This window comes from Lithobates pipiens, unplaced genomic scaffold, assembly GCF_037356315.1.
Source record: "Lithobates pipiens isolate NorthernLeopardFrog02 unplaced genomic scaffold, aLitPip1_a1.2 Scaffold_1, whole genome shotgun sequence".
In the NCBI taxonomy this organism is placed as follows: Eukaryota; Metazoa; Chordata; class Amphibia; order Anura; family Ranidae; genus Lithobates; species Lithobates pipiens.
Genome location: NW_027507685.1, coordinates 212,153,676 through 212,174,399, shown reverse-complemented (window position 1 = coordinate 212,174,399; position 20,724 = coordinate 212,153,676). Strand labels below are relative to the sequence as shown.

At 43.1% G+C, this 20,724-nt stretch overlaps 1 protein-coding gene across 1 annotated transcript in view; it reads right to left on the bottom strand.

The window, feature by feature from the left end:
- LOC143988854 (cytochrome P450 2B4-like) overlaps positions 1–20,724 on the bottom strand; it is a 68,689-nt gene that overhangs the window by 4,860 nt on the left and 43,105 nt on the right. Inside the window, exons 5-8 of the mRNA XM_077488748.1 lie at positions 18,782–18,958; positions 14,364–14,505; positions 13,903–14,090; positions 12,460–12,601 (exon numbers count right to left, since the gene is read on the bottom strand). Coding sequence (XP_077344874.1) covers positions 12,460–12,601; positions 13,903–14,090; positions 14,364–14,505; positions 18,782–18,958 — 649 coding nt within the window. The remainder of the gene's footprint in view (positions 1–12,459; positions 12,602–13,902; positions 14,091–14,363; positions 14,506–18,781; positions 18,959–20,724) is intronic.

The following is a 20,724-nucleotide window of genomic DNA, read 5'->3' as shown; positions in this document are numbered from 1 at the left end:
CTGCTACATATCTTTGGTAAAAATAACTCACATTAGTATATATTATTTGATCTTTGTGAAAGTTATAGAGTCTACAAACTATGGTGCCAATCACTGAAAATTGATCACTTCTGATCAGGCCTTCAGTACATCAGGTGTACCTCATTTCTTGAGACACTAACAAGTCAGGAAAGTACAAATACCCCCCAAATTACCCCTTTTTACAAAGTAGACATTCCAAGGTATTAAGTAAGTAGCATGGTGAGTTTTTCTAAGTTGTAATTTTTTCCCACAATTCTTTGCAAAATTAAGATTTTTTTTTGATTTTTTTTACTAAATTGTCATATTATCAGGTTATTTCTCACACGCAGCATATGCATACAACAAATTACACCCCAAAATACATTCTACTACTCTTTCCGAGTACGGCGATACCACATGTGTGAGACTTTTACACAGCCTGGCCACATACAGAGCACTAACATTGATGTAGTACCTTCAGACGTTCTACGAGCAAAAATGACGCATCTCATTTCTCAACCACCTATTACACTTTTGAAGGCCCTGGAGTACCAGGACAATGGAATTTCCCATAAAATGACCCCATTTTGGAAAGCAAACACCCCAATGTATAATCTGTGAGGCATAATGAGTCTTTTGAATGGTAATTTTTTTCCAGAAGTTTTTGGAATATGTGGAAAAAAATTAAAACCCATTTTTTTTACACAAAATTGTCAATTTATAAGATATTTCTAACACATAGCATGTATATAGCAAAAATTACACCCCAAAATACATTCTGCTACTCCTCCCGAGTATGGCGATACTACATGTGTAGGACTTTTACACAGCCTGGCCACATAGAGAGGCGGAACATTGAAGTAGTACGTTCAGGCGTTCTAAGAGCATAAATGACACATCTCATTTCATTCCTACCCATCACACTTTTGAAGGTCCTGGACCACCAGGACAGTGAAATTACCCACAAAATGACCCCATTTTGGAAAGCAAACACCCCAACGTATATTCTATGAGACATGGGCTGCAAATAGGTACTCGGGTACTCTGATGGGCTGGAGATAGGTACTCTGGTACTCTGATGGCCTGGTGACATGTACTCGGGTACTCTGATGGCCTGTTGACAGGTACTCGGGTACTCTGATGGCCTGGTGACAGGTATTCGGGTACTCTGATGGCCTGGTAACAGGTACTTGGGTACTCTGATGGCCTGGTGACAGGTACTCGGGTACTCTGATGGCCTGGTGACAAGTACTCAAGTACTCTGATGGCCTGGTGACAGGTACTCTGATGGTTTGGTGACTGGTATTTGGGTACTCTGAAGGGCGGTGACAGGTACTCATATGGACTGTGACAGGTACTCGGGTACTCAGATGAACTGTGACAGGTACTCGGGTACTCAGATGAACTGTGACAGGTACTCGGGTACTCAGATGGACTGTGACAGGTACTCTGGTACACAGATGGACTGTGACAGGTACTCGGGTACTCAGATGGACTGGAACAGGTACTCGGGTACTCAGATGGTCTATGACAGGTACTCGGGTACCCAGATGGGCTGTAACAGGTACTCGGTGCTATAATGGACTGTGACAGGTACTCGGTACTCTAATGGACTGTGACAGGTACTCGGGTACCCTGATGGACTGTGACAGGTACTCTGGTACTCAGATGGGCTGTGACAGGTACTCGGGTACCCTGATGGACTGTGACAGGTACTCGGGTACTCTGATGGGCCGTGACAGGTACTCGGGTACTCTGATGTGCCGTGACAGGTACTCGGGTACTCTGATGTGCCGTGACAGGTACTCGGGTACCCTGATGGGCCGTGACAGGTACTCGGGTACCCTGATGGGCCGTGACAGGTACTCGGGTACTCTGATGGGCCGTGACAGGTACTCGGGTACTCTGATGTGCCGTAACAGGTACTCGGGTACTCTGATGTCCCGTGACAGGTACTCGGGTACTCTGATGTGCCGTGACAGGTACTCGGGTACTCTGATGGGCTGGGACAGGTTCTCGGGTACTCTGATGGGCTGTGACAGGTACTCGGGTACTCAGATGGGCTGGGACACGTACTCGGGTACTCTGATGGGCTGTGACAGGTACTCGGGTACTCTGATGGGCTGTGACAGGTACTCGGGTACTCTGATGGGCTGGGACAGGTACTCGGGTACTCTGATGGGCTGTGACAGGTACTCGGGTACTCTGATGGGCTGGGACAGGTACTCGGGTACTCTGATGGGCTGTGACAGGTACTCAAATACTCTGATGGACTGTGACAGGTACTCAAATACTCTGATGGACTGTGACAGGTACTCTGATGGACTGTGATTGACAGATACTATGAGGGGTGGTGACAGGTCCTCTTTATTGGGGGGGGTGGCAGGCAGGCAATCAGTGTGATTGGTGTATACTAGGCGGTAACGAGATGTTACCGCAATCTCCTCCTCACACACGATCGGTGTGTGAGGAGGAGAACAACCCGGTAACATCTCGTTACCGCGGTTTGTTTACATTTTAGTGATCGGCTGTGAAAGGATCACAGCCGATCACGTGGGTAAACAGCCGGCCAATGGCTGTTTACCAGCGTCGGTGATGAGCAGTGTTCCCGGGGAACACGCCGCCACCGACGTGCACGCGCAGCGCGCTCACGATCGCGCGCATGCACCGTGCACAGTCGGGGTGTGACCATCTGTGATCGGCCGTGACTTCATCACGGCCAATCACGTGGTAAACAGCCATAACCAATGGCTGTTCACCCCCTTCGGTGGCGAGCGGTGTCTCCGTGTCACGCCGCCACCGAAGAAACAGGGATGCGCGCACTCGATCCCGCGCATTCCCTGTTAAACGGGAGGCCGTCATATGACGGCCTCCCGCCACAATAGGTGCGCCGCCTGGCCGTCATTTGACGGCTGGCGGTCAGCATCTAGTTAAAGGAGCATCATAGGCTTGAAACACTCTTATTTATTCACAATTTTGAAAGGGTGCCAAGAATTTTGACCACTCCATTTTTGTAATTTTGTGTGGCATTATGTTCAATTTGCTTTTTTTCCTCCCTTTTTTTGTTTTGTTCCAATACACACAAAGGGAATAAACATGTGTATAGCAAAATATGTGTTACTGCAATACTTTTCTGTGGGAAATACTTGATTTTCTGGAAAAATTTCACCCATGACTGTACCTTTAGCTTTAGTTGACTTGTATTGTTGTATTATGAAATTGATAGCTAACTTACTTTTAAGGGATGTATGCTATTATGTTGCTTTAATATAGTATCACTTTAATGAAAATAAGAAGGTGACCCCCTTTATGAGACAGCTCCCTATTTAAGGACAGGAGGAGGGAGGGCATGCTATCCTGATGAAGCTACATGTGGATGTAATGAAAGGTGTTGATGTCACAGATCAGTGGGATGAGATGTCCCGCTTTGATATGCACCAAGCCGATCTACACAAGGGATCTGAAATTCCATACAATTGGCACCAGAGGGCACAGCAGCCACATATGCTGTATCCAGCATGGTGTTACCTAGTTTGACACAAGGCTGTAGCCTCCGAGACCCCCCAGTCAATACATTGACGCTGGCCAACAACTGCTACCATACGGAACCCTACTGGCAACCCAAGAGGAAACACCAGAAGCCGCAGCTGCTACAGATCGTTCCTTCATCTACCTCACATTGTGATGGCAAAGTGACTGCTTTATGTTGCATTGGCAGACTCACACAGTGAGGTTAGACTGCTTATTTTCCACATTACATGCTACTCTGTGCCGCCTGTGGATAATTTACCCCATTTCATGCATATATTAACCTGCGGGTGTGGACTGATGCATGGCATATTGCTTTCCCCACAGCTTGGATTTCAACCTCCATCTGGATGATCACCACCTGCATTTGGGACCACACTATCTTTTTTTTTCTTGTTTGCCTACATATGATATTTGCTTAAAGCGGGGTTCCACCCTAAAGTGGAACTTCCACTCATCAGAACCCTCCCCCCCCTCCGGTGTCACCGTTGGCACCTTTCAGGGGGGAGGGGTGTGCATATACCTGTCTAAGACAGGTATTTGCACCCACTTCCGGGCATAGACTCTCACGGGAGTCTATGCTGTTTCCTGTCTCTGCACGCTGTCTGCTGGAACACACACGGGTCCCAGAGAAAGCACGGACCATTCCCATTGCACTGCGCGAATCACGTATGCGCAGTAGGGAACCAGAAAGTGAAGACGTAATGCTTCACTTCCTGATTCCCTCACCGACAATGGCGGCGGCAACAGCCGAGAGCCGAGCGATCGATCGGTCTCGGCTGCCGACATCGCTGGACCCTGGGACAGGTGAGTGTCCATTTATTAAAAGTCAGCAGTTGTAGTATTTATAGCTGCTGGCTTTTAATATTTTTTCTTGTAGATGGAATCCCTCTTTAACTTAGGCTTTAGAGTGCACAATTTGCTATGCAAATTACCTTGGCCCATTAAAAAATAGCCATTTATTAAGCGCTACTAAGATTGACTGTGTGAAGCCCCCAGGCAAGTAGGATCTGCAAATGTCAGTGTAGAACAATAGAACAGAATTCATAATAGACTGAAGAGGGGATAGCCTGTGAAGAGGTCAATGAAGAGGGAATTATAATAGTCAAAGGGAGAGATAACAAGTGAGTGGTTTCAATGGTTCAGTGGTTCAGATGTTTCAATGGTAAAAAAGGAGCATGCATTGGAAATGTTATGGAGGTGAAGTCTACAAGATTTTGGTAGTAATTGGATTAGGGGCTGAAAGGTCAGGTCCAGGATTACACCTAGAACCCTGGCATGAGGGGAGGGACTGATGGTTGTATTAATGTTCTTGATGGAGAAGTCAGAGGAGGGTGAATGGGCAGGAGAGAATATTATGAGCTCAGTTTTAGCCCTTGTACACACCGTCGGAGAACCTGTCAGAATGTGTCCTATCGGACCGTTTTGTCGGATAATCCGACTGTGTGTGGTATGCATCGGACTGTTTCCGTCGGAATATCCGTTGGACCAAATTTTCCAACTTGCTGGAAATATTTTCCGACAAACTGGTCCGATCGGACATACTCCGATCATGTGTAGAGAATTCCGATCGGACAAAGTGCCACGCATGCTCAGATCAGATTCCTACATCAAAGCTATTGGCTACTAGCCTGAACGTAGTCCCATCGTAACGAAATTACGTCATCACGTTCTGAAAGATCGGATTTTCCAACAACTTTGTCCGACCATGTGTATGCAACAATTTCGGACACAATCCGTCAGACAAAATCCGACGGATTTGGTTGTTGAAATGTCCGACCGTGTGTACAAGGGCTAATAGAGATTGAGCTTGAGGAAGTGGTATGAATTGTGCACGTTTAACCGCTTCCAGACCACCCGCCGACGGTTGACGGTGCCAGAATAGCTCCCCATGTGTGAATCGCCGGAAAGCTGTACGGCGGCCGCTTTAAGGGGATTAGGGGGAGCCTGGTGCACTCACTATCACTCCTGACAGGGAGGGAGAGAGATCATGTGTTCTTAGTATAAAGGTACACCAATCAGTCTCCTTCCCTAGTTAGTACCACCCCCTACAGTTAGAACACACACAGCGAACACGGTTAACCCCTTGATCGCCCCCTAGTGTTAACTCCTTCCCTGCCAATGACATTTATACAGTAATCAATGGCTATTTAAAGCACTAATCGCTATATAAATGTCAATGGTCCCAAAATAGTGTCAAAAGTGTTCGATCTGTCTGCCGCAATGACGCAGTCCTGATAAAAATCGCAGATTGCCGTCATTACTATTAAAAAAAATAATAATATGTAAAAATGCCATAAATCTATCCCCTATTTTCTAGACGCTATATCTTTTGTGCAAACCAATCAATATACGCTTATTGTGATTTGTTTTTTTTACCAAAAATATGTAGAAGAAGGATACATATCAGCCTAAACTGAGGAAGAAATTCGTTTTTTTTTTAAATTGGGATATTTATTATAGCAAAAAGTAAAAAATATTGTGTTTTTTTCAAAATTGACGTTTTTTTTGTTTGTATCGCATAAAAATAAAAACTGCAGAGGCGATTAAATGCACAATTGTTAGTTAAAGAGACGCAGTATCGTAAAAATGGCCTGGTCAGGAAGGGGGCAAATCCTTTCGGGGCGGAAGTGGTTAATGTTGCCCCTTAAGCCTTTATTTTAAAAAAAAGTGCTCACCACTTAATAGTATTTTTTTTTTTTTGCATTGCTACATGTCCCCTATGGCAGTGCTCAGGTATCCATGCCTTTTGCCAAACGTTTGCAAATGGTCTCAGAAAGGGCCAGAAAAAATAAAAAATCCAGGCAGTTTTTTGGGGGGGATTTTCCCATGTCTTCAAGAGTTTTGCAAACATCTAGTAAATGGAGCATTCAGAGAACAAAAATATTGCAAAATCGGCATATAGACTCTCCTCTGACATAAAAGCAAACTTGCCAGCAGTTTGTTGCATGCAGCCTTAAGTTCCACTTTAAAGATACAGGTTTAGTAAATCTCCCCCAAGGTGTCCAAATGTAGTCACCCCACCCCCCCCCCCCCCCCCAACACAAAAACACACCTTTTTTAGCAATCCCCCCAATGTTGTTTTATCCATTGTAGCTGCCACCCAATAAACAGTTCTTGCAGTACAGAGAAGCAAGAAACCTCAATACTTAGACACAAAGCAAGAGTTTACCTGTCAGGTGAGCAAGTTTAGATTGATATTTCATACCTAATCTCAAAATTTCCACTCGCCTGCTCGCATTTGGCTAGTGGAAATTAGTTAAGGGCGAGTGTAGAACAAGGGCGGACTAGGCTGATCGTTTCTGGCAGAAGTGGTGTGGCTTTTTACAGGGTATTAGAGAGGCCTCACTGCTTCTGCCAAAAGCGTTCAGCCAGGAAACTGTCAGGAGGAGAGCCGGATGGGTCACACAGAGATGGGATCTCACGCTGTGACACAGCTTGTATATGAAACGCCGGCCGTTGTCAAAGTCCCACCTCCTGAACCAGCTTCTATGATAGACAGCACACTGGTCCAATGCCTTTCCAGGAGGCAGGACTTTGACAGCGGCCGGCGTTTCATATACAAGCTGTGTCACAGCGGGAGAACCCCTCTCTGTGTGATCTGGCCAGAAATCTTCCCGATTCCTCCCTATCATCCCTGCTGCATTGATGGTAACTGATGAGGCGGCACTGATGGGGTTACACTGATAAGGCAGCATCGATAGGCTGCATTAATGGCCACTGATGAGGCTGTAGTGATGGCCATTGATGAGGCTGCACTGATGGCCACTAATGAGGCTGCACTGGTGGCCACTGATATGCTTTATGCTTTATGGGACCAGGAACACCACCTTACAAGTAAGGGCTCTTCTACAAGTGAAGGGGGAGGGTGTACATGTGTGTGTTCAATGGATACAAGTGTCTGTGTACATATGTGTGTGTGATCAATGGGTACATGTGTGTGTGTGTCTGTGTTCAATAGGTACATGTCTCTGTGTACATGTGTCTGTGTGTATGTCTCTGTGTACATGTCTATGTGTACATTTGTGTGTATGTGTCTGCGTACATGTGTGTATGTCTCTGTGTACATGTCCCTGTGTACATGTGTGCATGTGCCTGTTGTACAGGACGCCGTGGCTGGGTCCTGGAAGGACGCTATATTTCCCCTCTGTTTGGGTTGTGGTCTTTTTAAATGAATAAAATTGATTAACCCACCTGTTAAGGGAGTGCCTTTAAAAAAACAAGACAGGAAGTGGTAGGTGGGTGTGGAGGAGTGGAGAACACATGGTGGATGGTGTTTGTTTGGGTTGCAGCAGCTGAAGTGGACAGCAGTGTCCTGTTTGGAAGGCTCCTGGCAGGGGAAGCTACCTGCCATCAAGATCAAGCTCTGTTTCTGATAAAGACTGCTGTTCTGGACTTTGCAAGTCGGTGAGACTGCAAACCTTTTTCCTTTTGTTTTTGGCTGCTGTAAAGCGATTTAAGTTTAATAAACCCTTTGTTGTGTGCAAAGCCTGTGTCCTGCGATCTACCTGGTCCCCCGAACATTACACTGTGTACATGTGTGTTTATGTGTCTGTGTACATATGTGTGTGTATGTGTCTGTGTACATATATATGTGTGTGTGTCTGTGTACATGTGTGTTTGTGTATGTGTCTGTGTACATGTGTGTGTATGTCTCTGTGTACATGTGTCTGTGTACCTGTGCGTGTATGTGTCTGTGTACATGTCGCTGTATACATATGTGTGGATGTGTACATGTCTCTGTATATGTGTCTGTGTATGTGTATGTGCACATGTGTGTATGTGTATGTGTATGTGTACACGTCTCTGTGTACATGTGTGTGTATGTGTCTGTGTACATATGTGTGTGTATGTGTCTGTGTGTGTGTGTATGTGTCTGTGTACATGAGTGTATGTGTCTGTGTATGTGTCTCTGTACATGTGTATGTGTGTGTGTGTATGTGTCTGTGTGCATGTGTTTATGTGTCTGTGTATGTGTCTGTGTACATGTGTATGTGTGTGTATGTGTCTGTGTACATGTGTGTGTACATGTCTCTGTATGTGTTTGTGTATATGCATGTGTATGTCTCTGTGTACATGTGTATGTGTGTGTGTACATGTCTGTGTCTCATATATACACATGTGAGGGGTGCTGAGAGCGTACAAGTTTGAGGGGGGCTGAGAGCATTTAGCTGCTGGATCTGGATGTATCTTTTTGGCAGATATCATTTCCTACTGTTAAACCTTAAAGGACTAAAGACTTATAATACATTGTGCATTTTCATATATGACATTGTATGAGTGTTAAAATAAAAGTGTGTGCACTGAATAACTTGTTGGGATAGCTAGTGGGCGGATTCAGTGGGATGGCCAGTGGGTGGGTCCTGAAAATGTTGGTGGTCAGGCCTGGGGTGCCCAGGCCTCAAACTGTCTAAGGGGCCCCATGATTTCTGATGGCTGCCCTGCATGCTGGCATTCATGGTTCCCTGAACTGTAGCTCCCCACTGCTGGTAGCACTCATGCAGCCCCAGATCATGAAACTCCCACCAACATGCTTAACTGTAGGCAAGACACACTTGTCTTTGTACTCCTCACCTGGTTGCCTCCACACACGCTTGTCACCATCTGAACCAAATAAGTTTATCTTGGTCTCATCAGACCACAGGACAGGGTTCCAGTAATCCATGTCCTTAGTCTGCTTGTCTTCAGCAAACTGTTTGTGGCTTTCTTGTGCAACATCTTTAGAAGAGGCTTACTTCTGGGATGACAACCATGCAGACCAATTTGATTGACAGGCTGACCCCCCACCCTTTCAACCTCCGTAGCAATGCTGCCAGCACTATTACGTTTCTTTCCCAAATAGAGATGAGCCCGATGTTTGCTGAACAGTGAACAATATGCAGTGTTTGCGGCAAATTCGAAAAGCCATCGGAACACCGTTAAAGTTTATGGGACACTAACATGAAAAATCAAAGGTGCTAATTTTAAAGGCTTATATGTAAGTTATTGTCATAAAAAGTGTTTGGGGACCCAGGTCCTGCCCCAGGGGACATGTATCAATGCAAATTTTTTTTTTTTAAACTGCTGTTTTTACAGGTGCAGTGATTTTTTTTTTTTTATATTTAAAGTGAAACAATAAAAATGAAATATTCCTTTAAATATAGTGCCTGTGGGGGTGTCTATAGTACACCTGTAAAGTGACACATTTTTCCCATGTTTAGAACAGTACCACAGCAAAATGTCATTTCTAAAGGAAAAATTGTCATTTAAAACTGATAATGGCTGTAATGAATTATTGGGTTTCGGTAATATAGATAAAACTCATTAAAAAAATGAGCATGGGTTCCCCCCCCCCAACCCCCAGTCCATTACCAGACCCTTTGGTATGGTATGAATATCAAGGGGAACCCTTAACTAAAATAAATAAAAAAAATAAAAAAACACGTGCCACCCCTCCTGAACCGTACCAAGCCACATGCCCTCAGCATGGGGAGGGTGCTTTGGAGTCTGACCCCAAAGCACCTTGTCCCCATGTTGATGGGGACATGTTGATGGGGACAAGGACCCTATCCCCACAACCCTTGCCTGGTGTTTGTGGGGGTATGCTGGCAGGGGGCTTATCACACTGTACCTCTACCATTTTACAAAAATAGTGTCAACAATTGTAAAAAAAGACAAGAGACACCTTGGGACAAGTCCTTTATTAAAAAATAAAAAATAAAAATGTCCCGCAAAATAAATTCACGCCGCCAACGGACCAAAAAAAAAAGTCGCAACCATTCCGCCTCCATGGGAGGCCCCCGCCGACTGATGCTTCTTCACCCCGTGACGTAAATGGGTGATCCCGCTCCATCTGACGGCACAGGGCTTCCCCGTGGCTTCCTTGTGGTGTCAGAGGGGGCGGAGTGACCTGTTTACATGCCGGGGGGCCACACCCTCAGCTACCCTGTTTTCCCTAAAATAAGACCTAGCGTGATTGTCGGTGTTGGCTGCAATATAAGCCCTACCACCCAAATAAGCCCTACTCTGTTTCCTCAAAAATAAGCCCTACCCTGAAATGAAGACCTACAAGGACTTTAACTAGGGCTTTTTTGGGGGGTAGGGCTTTTATTGCAGCTATCACCGACAATCACACTAGGTCTTATTTTAGGGGAAACAGGGTATATAAGAACTGTCACCCAGAAGAAGCATCATCCTATGGGATGGTTGTGGTTCCGCAACCCTCACAACCACTGGGCAAGGGTTGTGTTGGGATGAGGCCCTTGTCTCCATCAACATGAGGACAAGATGCTTTGGAGTCAGACCCCAAAGCACCCTCCCCAAGTTGAGGGCATGTGGTCTGGTGCTGTTTGGGGGGGGCACTCTCTCTTCTTCCCCTCTTTTCCTTCAGCCTGCCAGGTTGCATGCTCGGATAAGGGTCTGGTATGGATTTTAGGGGGACCCCTACGCCATTTTTTTTTTCAAATTTTGGCACAGGATTCCCCCTAAAATCCATACCAGACCCCTACACCTTTTTTTAAAAATTTGGCGCAGGGTTCCCCTTAATTTCCATATCAGACCTGAAGGGCCAGGTATGGATTTTAGGGGGATCCCCACTCTATTTTTTTGGGTTTGGGGTTCCCCTTAATATTCATACTAGACCCAAAGGGCCTGGTAATAGACTGAGGGGGGGGGGGCATTCCCTTTTTTTCAATGAGTTTTATCTATATTGCCGAGACTCAGCAAAATGTGCCACTTTACAGGCATACTACAGACACCCCCCCACCAGGCATGATATTTAAAGGAATATTTCATTTTTATTGTTTCACTTTAAGCATTAAAAAATTCACTCCTCCAGAAAAAATGGCATTTAAAAAAAAAAATTTGCATTGATAAATGGGTCCCAAACACTTTTTATGACAATAACTTGCATATAAGCCTTTAAAATTAGCACTTTTGATTTTTAATGTTCGTGTCCCATAGACTTTAGCGGTGTTCATGTGTTCTTCCAAATTTTTTGCCAATTTTTCTTTGGTCGACCATGGCAAGGCCTGTTCTGAGTGGAACCTGTCCTGTTAAACCAATGTATGGTCTTGGCCATCATGCTGCAGCTCATTTTCGGGGTCTTGGCAATCTTCTTATAGCCTAGGACATCTTTATGTAGAGCAACAATTCTTTTTTTCAGATCCTCAGAGAGTTCTTTGCCATGAGGTGCCATGTTGAACTTCCAGTGACCAGTATGAGAGTGATAACACCAAATTTAACACACCTGCTCCCCATTCACACCTTAGACCTTGTAACACTAACGAGTCACATGACACAGGGGAGGGAAAATGGCTAACTGTTCCCAATTTGGACATTTTTACTTAGGGGTGCACACTTTTGTTGCCAGTGGTTTAGACATTAATGGCTGTGTGTTGAGTTATTTTGAGGGGACAGAAAATGTATACTGTTATATAAGCTGTACACTCATTATTTTACATTGTAGCAGGGTGTAATTTCTTCAGTGTTGTCACATGAAAAGATATAATAAAATATTTACAAAAATGTGAGGGGTGTACTCACTTTTGCGAGATACTGTATGTGACGGGTCATGCATTTCACATCTAGGCCTTCAGTGATCTCCTACCTGAATTAATCCAGCAATTTTTGTCTGTAACCTTAAAAATTCAACATTAAACACCTGCTAGATGGCCACAGAGTTGCCAACTTAAAATCAGATTAGTTAAAGCTACAGTTTCAGTGCCATATACTATAGGCTACAGGCTCCTGCACTGTTGATTCTGAAGGCCTCAAGGCAAATTTATTTGACCCTGGCAACACATGATGGCTATCATGGCTGAAATATGATTGGATAAAAGTTCCATCATAAAGTACACTACTGGAAGCAGTGAAACCAAGAGAATAGACTATTGGGAATAACACTTGCAAAAAATATATTCAAATGTAAGCCAGTGATACATATTTACTTACCTGCAGCAAGAGGCATAAAGCCATCATTCTTTTTGAAATTCCCATGGTCATCAAGAAAATTCTTGGGGTTGAATTCATTAGGGTACGGAAAACAGGCGGGGTCTTTTAACACAGTGGTAATCATCGGAAAAATGTTTGTGTGCTACAAAAGTAAAGAAATATAACTTAACTACTGTATAACAGAGATATATATTAAAGTTTTTGTATTTTATGTAGCTGAGGGAGCCCCAATCATTCCACAACATTTTGTTTTGACCCCAGATCGCATTGTCACTTTTCTTTCAATATTTTTGAGTGCTACAAAAAATTACAGTTAGAGATGATCATGCTCCCATAATGACAGCAGTCTAAAGAGTAACTGTATTTTCCATTAGCTGTATAACTATGTAGCGGGCGCAGGTGGGGAGACAGAATTTTTTGCGGGCATTCCACAAGATACTGGGGGCAGTCTAAGGTTTGAGCCAGGGAGTGAGTACCTGCTATCAGGCGATTTTTCTGCATCGATACATGCCAGAAGATTGAGAGGCTGGAGTGCTATGGACCTTTTTTATGTGTAGGGAGACCTGGTGCAGTGTGGCCCCAATTCTAAGAGTCTGTGCCATACCCAGGACCATAAGACCGAGTCACTGAGAGTTATTTGGCTGCACCAGAACCCAACGCTGGAGGAACATGAGGCCAGCCACAGTTAACCATTGGGTGCTAAGTAATTTCTGCCATCTCGAAAGGGGTAGATCATACATTAGTAATGCATACTCTCACCCGCTGATGGGATTATATGCATAGGGTGCCCATATGGACCTGATTATTCTTCTAAATTAGCTGATGCTGTTCCAGAGACTCAAGTCGCACCTGTCATAGTTCAATTCAACTTTGCTATAGTGAGTGCCAGTTAGTGGGTCATTTACTGTGCATCGTTATAATGCCTTTAACCACTTGACCTCCAGAAGATTTACCCCCCTTCATGAACAGGTCATTTTTTGCGATACGGCACTGTGTTCCTTTAACCGACAATTGTGCGGATGTGTGACACTGTACCCAAATAAAATGATTTTTCCCCCCAGCAATAGAGCTTTCTTTTGGTGGTATGGTGGTATTTGATCATCTCTCCGTTTTTTTAATTTCTGCACTATAAAATAAAAAAAACAGTGACTTTAAAGATAACTTTATTCCAAAAATGTCTAATTCCGGGAGACTCCCACCAGATGTGGATCATAGACCCCGGAAGTTCACAGCCCCTAAATCACAGTGGGGAGGACCCTGGATACATTTTAGCAGGTCTAACGGGCAACAGATAAAATCTTGATAGAACTTTAAAGTTAGCTTCTAGAAAAGTTACATTCAAGATACCACATCTAGAGAATCTAGAGCACCAAGCATCAATAGAGAACAATTTCTTGTTGAAAAGAACATAAGGAAATTACTATTTTATTAAAGCACATTTACCTTGGGTATATAGTAACCCCTAAACTCAATATCCCCTGTAGTTTTCCGAGGCAAAGCCATTGGAACTATGTCCATGAATCGCTGCATTTCGTGGATCACAGCATCTGTGAATGGCATCTGATTCCTGTCTTGCATTTTGGGGCTTCGGTCTCGGCCAATGATGCAATCAATTTCCTCACAGACCTTGCCTAATGAGGAGATTTGAAAATGCACATGCTTAATTTTCAGAAGTACACGCACACACTGTCCCTAGTATAATTTTTTTTTTGTGTAATGTGTGCACTTGTGTCTCCATCCTTGATCATTTGCGAAAAATACTATTATCAGGTGAGAGAGGATGTGGCAGTGATGCTTGTGAAATCATTAATTTGATTAATATGCCCACATGGCCAGATCAGGTGTTTGACATCGACCTAATATGGTTACTAAAGTGTGAAGAGGAGATTGGTTTCAATACGCACCGAGGACATCTGGGTTTTTCATAAAAATAAGGAGAGTGTAGGTCAGTGTTAAACCTGTGGTCTCCACGCCAGCAAAGAAGATCTGCAGAGTGCTGTTCACCAGGTTTTTGAAGTTATATTCCGTTTTCGGGTCATTCTTCTCCTAGAGAGAATCCAAAAAAAGTATCAATTGATAGTTTGTATTTATAGCTTTGGAGATCCATAAATACGGAGGAGGGTTTGGGACTTTAGATGAAAGCGACTACAAAAATGGTAAACATCATGACATATTTATTCAGTATGTACACATTCCTTGCGGTATAACACATTGTACATACAAACGTAAAAAACTGTTATAAATATACATATCAGTGATGCATTATAATTCATCTATATAAAGGGATATTTGCAATATAATATATTGAGTGCCCATATTGCTTCATACTATGAGATGACCATAAAGGACAAACATTGCATGGTAAGATATAGAATAGAATGTTAAAAAAATGTATACACTGTGAACATGTATGCATGGAATTGCTTGATGCGTTTCGTGGATTTATTTCCCTTCCTCAGGAGCAAATGCATAAAATGTGTCTGAAAAAGATATATAGAGAGACCAGTATAGTCAATTATTGGGTCCTATTAAAAAAGGAACAGCACAGGTGAATAAGAATGGAAAAAAATCCATCCCTATGATAATGACATATATATTGGCTAAGGTCCAATCATACGGTACTGGAGGCTGAGGGCCAATCAAGGGTGTCTGTCCCAGGAGCTGTGGTGGTGAGGAACCATGGGAGAACCGGGCACACACAGTGTAGTCCCAGAGGGATGGGAATCTTATCTCAATCTTATCTGCCTGTGTTGTTCCTTTTTAATAGGACCCAATAATGGTCTATACTGGTCTCTCTATATATCTTTTGCAGACAAATTTTACGTATTTGCTCCTGTGGAAGTGGAATAAATCCACAAAACACGTTGAGCAATTCTAGATGCATACTTGTTTTCAAAACACGGTGTATATATTTTTTTTATATTCTCCTCTAGATCTTACCATGCAATCTTTATCCTTTGTGATCATCTCATGGTATGAAGCAGTATTGGCTCTCAATATTTTATATAGAAATTATCCCTGTATATAGATGAATTATATTGCATCATTGGTATGTGTATGAAACAAAATAGTCTTTTACGTTTTGTATGTACAATATGTTATACCAGGAGACGTGTACATGCTGAATAAATACGTCATGATGTTTACCATTTTTGTAGTCGCTTTCATGTGCCTCATCTAAAGTCCCAAACTCTCCTTTGTATTTATAGATATCAGGAATGGAGGTAACTGCTCCCAGGTGCCTCATTTAACCACTTAAGGACTAGCCTCGTTTTGAGATTTTGGTGTTTATGTGTTTAAAACAGTTTTTTTTTTTTGCTATAAAATTACTTAGAAAAAAAAACAATATATAATGTTTGGGGGTTCTAAGACCCTAGAGAATAAAATGGCGATACTTTTTTTTCACATCGTATTTGCGCAGTGGCCTTACAAGCGCACTTTTTTTGGAAAAAAAATAATTTTGAATAAAAAAATAAGACAACAGTAAAGTTAGCCCAATTTTTTTTATATTGTGAAAGATAATGTTACGCCCAGTAAATTGATAGCCAACATGTTACGCTTAAAAATTGCGCCCGCTTTTGGAATGGCGTCAAACTTTTACCCTTAAAAATCTCCATAGGCGACGTTTAAAAAATTCTACAGGTTGCATGTTTTGAGTTACAGAGGAGGTCTAGGGCTAAAATGATTGCTCTCGCTCTAACGATCGCGACGATACCTCACAAGTGTGGTTCGACCGCCGTTTTCATATGCGGGCGCTACTCACGTATGTGTTCGCTTCTGTGCGTGAGCGGATTGCTTTAAAAAAAAAATTTTTATTTATTTATTTTACTCAATTTTATTAATTATTTCACTATATATTTTTTTTTTTAAAACAGAAAAAAGCATGGCAGGTCCTCTTAAATTTGAGATCTGGGGTCAAAAAGTCCTCAGATCTCATATTTGGACTAAAATGCAATAATAAAAAAAAAAAGTTGACATTTGAAAAAATTACTATGGGCGGAAGTGACGTTTTGACGTCGCTTCCTCCCTGCTATGGTATGGAGATGGGTGGGGGCAATCTTAGCATCACTCGTCTCCATACCCAGGCACAGACAGGATCCGATCGTCTCAGCCTCTGCCGACAGCTCCGGTAAGCGGCAGAGGGCGCAGGAGAGTTGCGGGAGGGGGGGCCCTCTCCCGCCACGAATAACAGAGATCTCGTGGCGAATCCACCACAGAGACCATCATTATCGTAAATACAACCAGCTCCTGAAAAGATGGATATCTCGGTTGTGGCAGCAGCTGCTGCCGTTACCGAGATATCCATTTTCAAAGTACCAATGTATATGTATAGGAGCCGATTGGCAAAGTCCTAAACAAACCCCTTTAGCAGCTTTGGAGATCTGTTTGATCAGATATAATAGGCTCAATAGCATCTACTAGAAACTAAAATATCAGGTGTGGATGAACTAATGAGAAATTTGATGAGTGTCTCTGCAAAGAGGCAATATTCACAATTAACCGATATGAAAGTCGCGCGACTACCGATCCGACTTCACCCTGCGACTTCAGGTCTGACTTTCATGCGGCTTCAAAGAATGGGATCCGATTTTGAGATGATTGTGACTTGTAATTTGACCAATCAAAACAAAACCTTTGGCTCTGGTATGGATGAAACCGCACATCAAATTTTATTTTCAGCAGGGTGGCGGCGGCGGAAGAAAACATCAGTGGAGGAAGCAGTGAAGTTGATGTTGAAGCTACAACGGGGGACATTCTTCATTTTTAATAAAGGACTTGTCAAAAACCATCTCTTGTTTTTTGTAACACTACACTTTTTTTGGGGGGGGGGCATGGGTCAGGGTAAAATGTACCCCATACTCATTCACATAGTGGAAAGCCAGGATCCGGGTGCCCCCTTTTTTAAAGGTGGCTTCCAGATTCCGATAAGCCCCCTGCCCACAGACCCCAAAAACCCACTGGGCAGGGTTGGCAGGAAGAGTCCCTTGTCCCCATCAATATGGAAAAAAGATGCTTTGGGGTGGTGGGGCAGAGCCCCTAATATTGAGAGTGTGTGCCCCCTTTCTCGACCTGAAGGCTCAGATAAGGGTCTGATATTTTGGGGGGAACCCCACATCATGGGGGGTTTAACCACAAAATCCATACCATGATATGGATTTTGGGGGGGATCCCATGCTGTTTCTTTTTAGAGGATTTTACTAGACATGTGCATTCGTTTTCGTCCGAATGCATTTTCGTCCGAATTTCAGCTATTTTCGTTTTCATTTTGACAAACGATAACGAAAGCACAAAATCCGAAAAACGAAAGATCCGACATAAATAAATGCTTTATTTTCGTTTTCATTGTTACAACAGTTCGATATAAAATAGGAGATTCGACATGACTCTGACAATAACAATCTGTCTATAGAACCTGTGGTCGAATGTGCCTAACCTTACCTCTATTAGTCCAAGATTATATAGAGAAAATATTCGACAGAGAAAAAAGATTTGACAGAGAGAAAAGATTCTGAAATCTTTCTGATTCAAAAATTGACGTGGGGGTCCCCTTAAAAATCCATACCAGACCCTTTATCCGAGCACACAACCTGGCAGGCCGCAGGAAAAGAGGGGGGGACGAAAGAGCGGCCCCCCCTCCCTCCTGAACCGTACCAGGCCACATGCCCTCAACATTGGGAGGATGCTTTGAGGGTCTATGACCCCTCAAAGCACCTTGTCCCCATGTTGATGAGGACAAGGGCCTCATCCCCACAACCGTGGCCGGTGGTTGTGGAGGCACTCATAAAGACAATGACTACAGGTGCACATTAGCCCTTTCACTGTCAGAGCTACCTTCTGTATTTGGATTAATATGCGCAATTTAGGCCTGAGGTTTAGTTTAAACCCCTAAGCATTATATACTTTTCTATAAACAGGGACCCTGGAAAACAAAATGGTAAACATTTATCAAATACAAATGTTCAGTTAACACACAAATCTTCATTTTAGTTCACACAAAGGCAAGGTTGCCTAGATTTTTTTGGAAACATAAAAAGATGAGACTGCATTGTATAAATCAGTGGTTCTCAACCCTGTCCTGTCCAGTACCCGCAAAAGGCCATGTTTGCAGCTTTTCTTTATCTCGCACAGGTATTTTAAATCAGAGTCAATGGCTTGGTATTTTGGACAGCTGTTTTATCTAAGAGAAATTCACAAAACCTGTTGGGGGTACTTAAGGACGGGGTTGAGAACCACTGGTGTAAATAGATGCCAAACATGTCAAGACTTGTGTGACTATCATTTTATTGATATTTTTACGCTGATTTTAGAATTCTTAATTCACCTTCTCCATTTTAATGAGGAAAGCATCCACATAATCTCTGGGGTGCAATGGATCCAGTGTCTCCTTGTTCTTCTCCACTTTCTTCTTCACATACTGCAGGAGCTTCTGCATGTTGGATAAAATAGTTTGGTGCTTCCCTGGGATGAACGTCATGATTCTGGGGAACATTTCAAACACCTGAAGAAAGTACGTTGGATATCCCATGGTAAGTCCCAAATAATGAGTAACATGCATGCTTAAAGTGGTAGTAAAGCCCGCTTTGTGATTTTTACCTACAGGTAAGCCTATAATAAGGATTACCTGTAGGTAAAATTAATATCTTCTAAACCTGCACCGTTTAACCAGTTCCCGATCAGCGCACGCCGATGTACGTTGGCAGAATGGCACGGGCAGGCATATTGGCGTACAGGTATGTCCAATCTTCAATGCCGCCCTGCCAAGTGCCGGTCGGGACCCCCGTGAGTCCGGTCACGGGTCCCGCGGACTCGATCGCCGTGGGAATACCCGCAATTGTCTCACGGGACGGCTGAATGGAGAAATGCCGTTGTAAACAGCATTTCTCCATTCTGCCTAGCAACTAGTAATGCTGATCTCTGCTCCATGTGATTGGAGCAGAGATCAGTGTTCACTAAATGAAAGCCCAACCCCCCAACAGTTAGTAACACACCCCCAGGAACACTTAACCCCTACACTGCCACCCACTGGTTAACCCCTTCACTGCCAGTGTCATTTACACAGGAATCACTGCATTTATATAGCAGTGATTGCTGTATAAATGACAATGGTCCCAAAAATGTGTCAAAAATGTCCGATGTGTCCGCCATAATGTTGCAGTCACAATAAAAATCGCTGATCCCCACCATTACTAGTAAAAAAAATAATATTAAAAAATTATTAATAAAAATGCCATAAAACTATCCCTATTTTGTAAACGCCGTAACTTTTGCGCAAACCAATCAATAATCGCTTATTGTGATTTTTTTACCAAAAATATGTAGAAGAATACGTATCGGCCTAAACTGAGAGAAAAAAATGTTTTTTTATATATTTTTGGGGGATATTTATTACAACAAAAAGTAAAAAATAATGCGTTTTTTTCAAAATTGTCGCTCTATTTTTGTTTATAGCACAAAAAATAAAAATCGCAGGGGTGATCAAATACCACCAAAAGAAAGCTCTATTTGTGGGAAAAAAGGACGTCAATTTTGTTTGGGAGCCATGTCGCACGACCGCGCAATTGTCAGTTAAAGCGACGCAGTGCCGAATCACAAAAAGTGGTCTGGTCTTTGACCAGCAAAATGGTCCGGTCTGTAAGTGGTTAAGAGAAATTCACCTTGGATGCTGCCGATGACTTCACCAGTGCATGCGCTCTGAAGGTCTGGCATACCGGGGTGATGCATACTAGCACATAATGCTATTATAAATCATATGTATAGTGCAGCACAACTAGCAACATTCTTAGTGAATGTGTATAAATAACAGTCATCCAAAACAATGATTACTATAAACCAGGAGTAGGCAACCTTTTGAGCACAGCGTGCCAAAAAATGTTTTCAAAGAAATTGAGAGTGCAGATTTTATAACAAAAAAATGTCAACTTCACACTCTTAATCACGAAAAGGATTTTTTATAAACTAAATGCTGTAAATTACTTGTAGTGAGAAATTAACATCCTGCACTCTCACTCCTCAGAAGAGCCCCAATTTCTGCAACTTCACACCTTAGATCACTGACACCCCTGCAAATCTGTTTCACCACTGGTGAATGGGGGATGATAACCAAGGGTCTGACTCCTGATTCCAGACAAGTGTCATCCTGGGCATGGACTTCATCAGTGGAACATTATGCTATTATTTTGCAGGCAAAAGGTTTTTATTTTTATTTGCAGCGGTTTACTACCGTTTTAAAAAAAGGCATATACAGTGTTTTTGAACATACCTTTT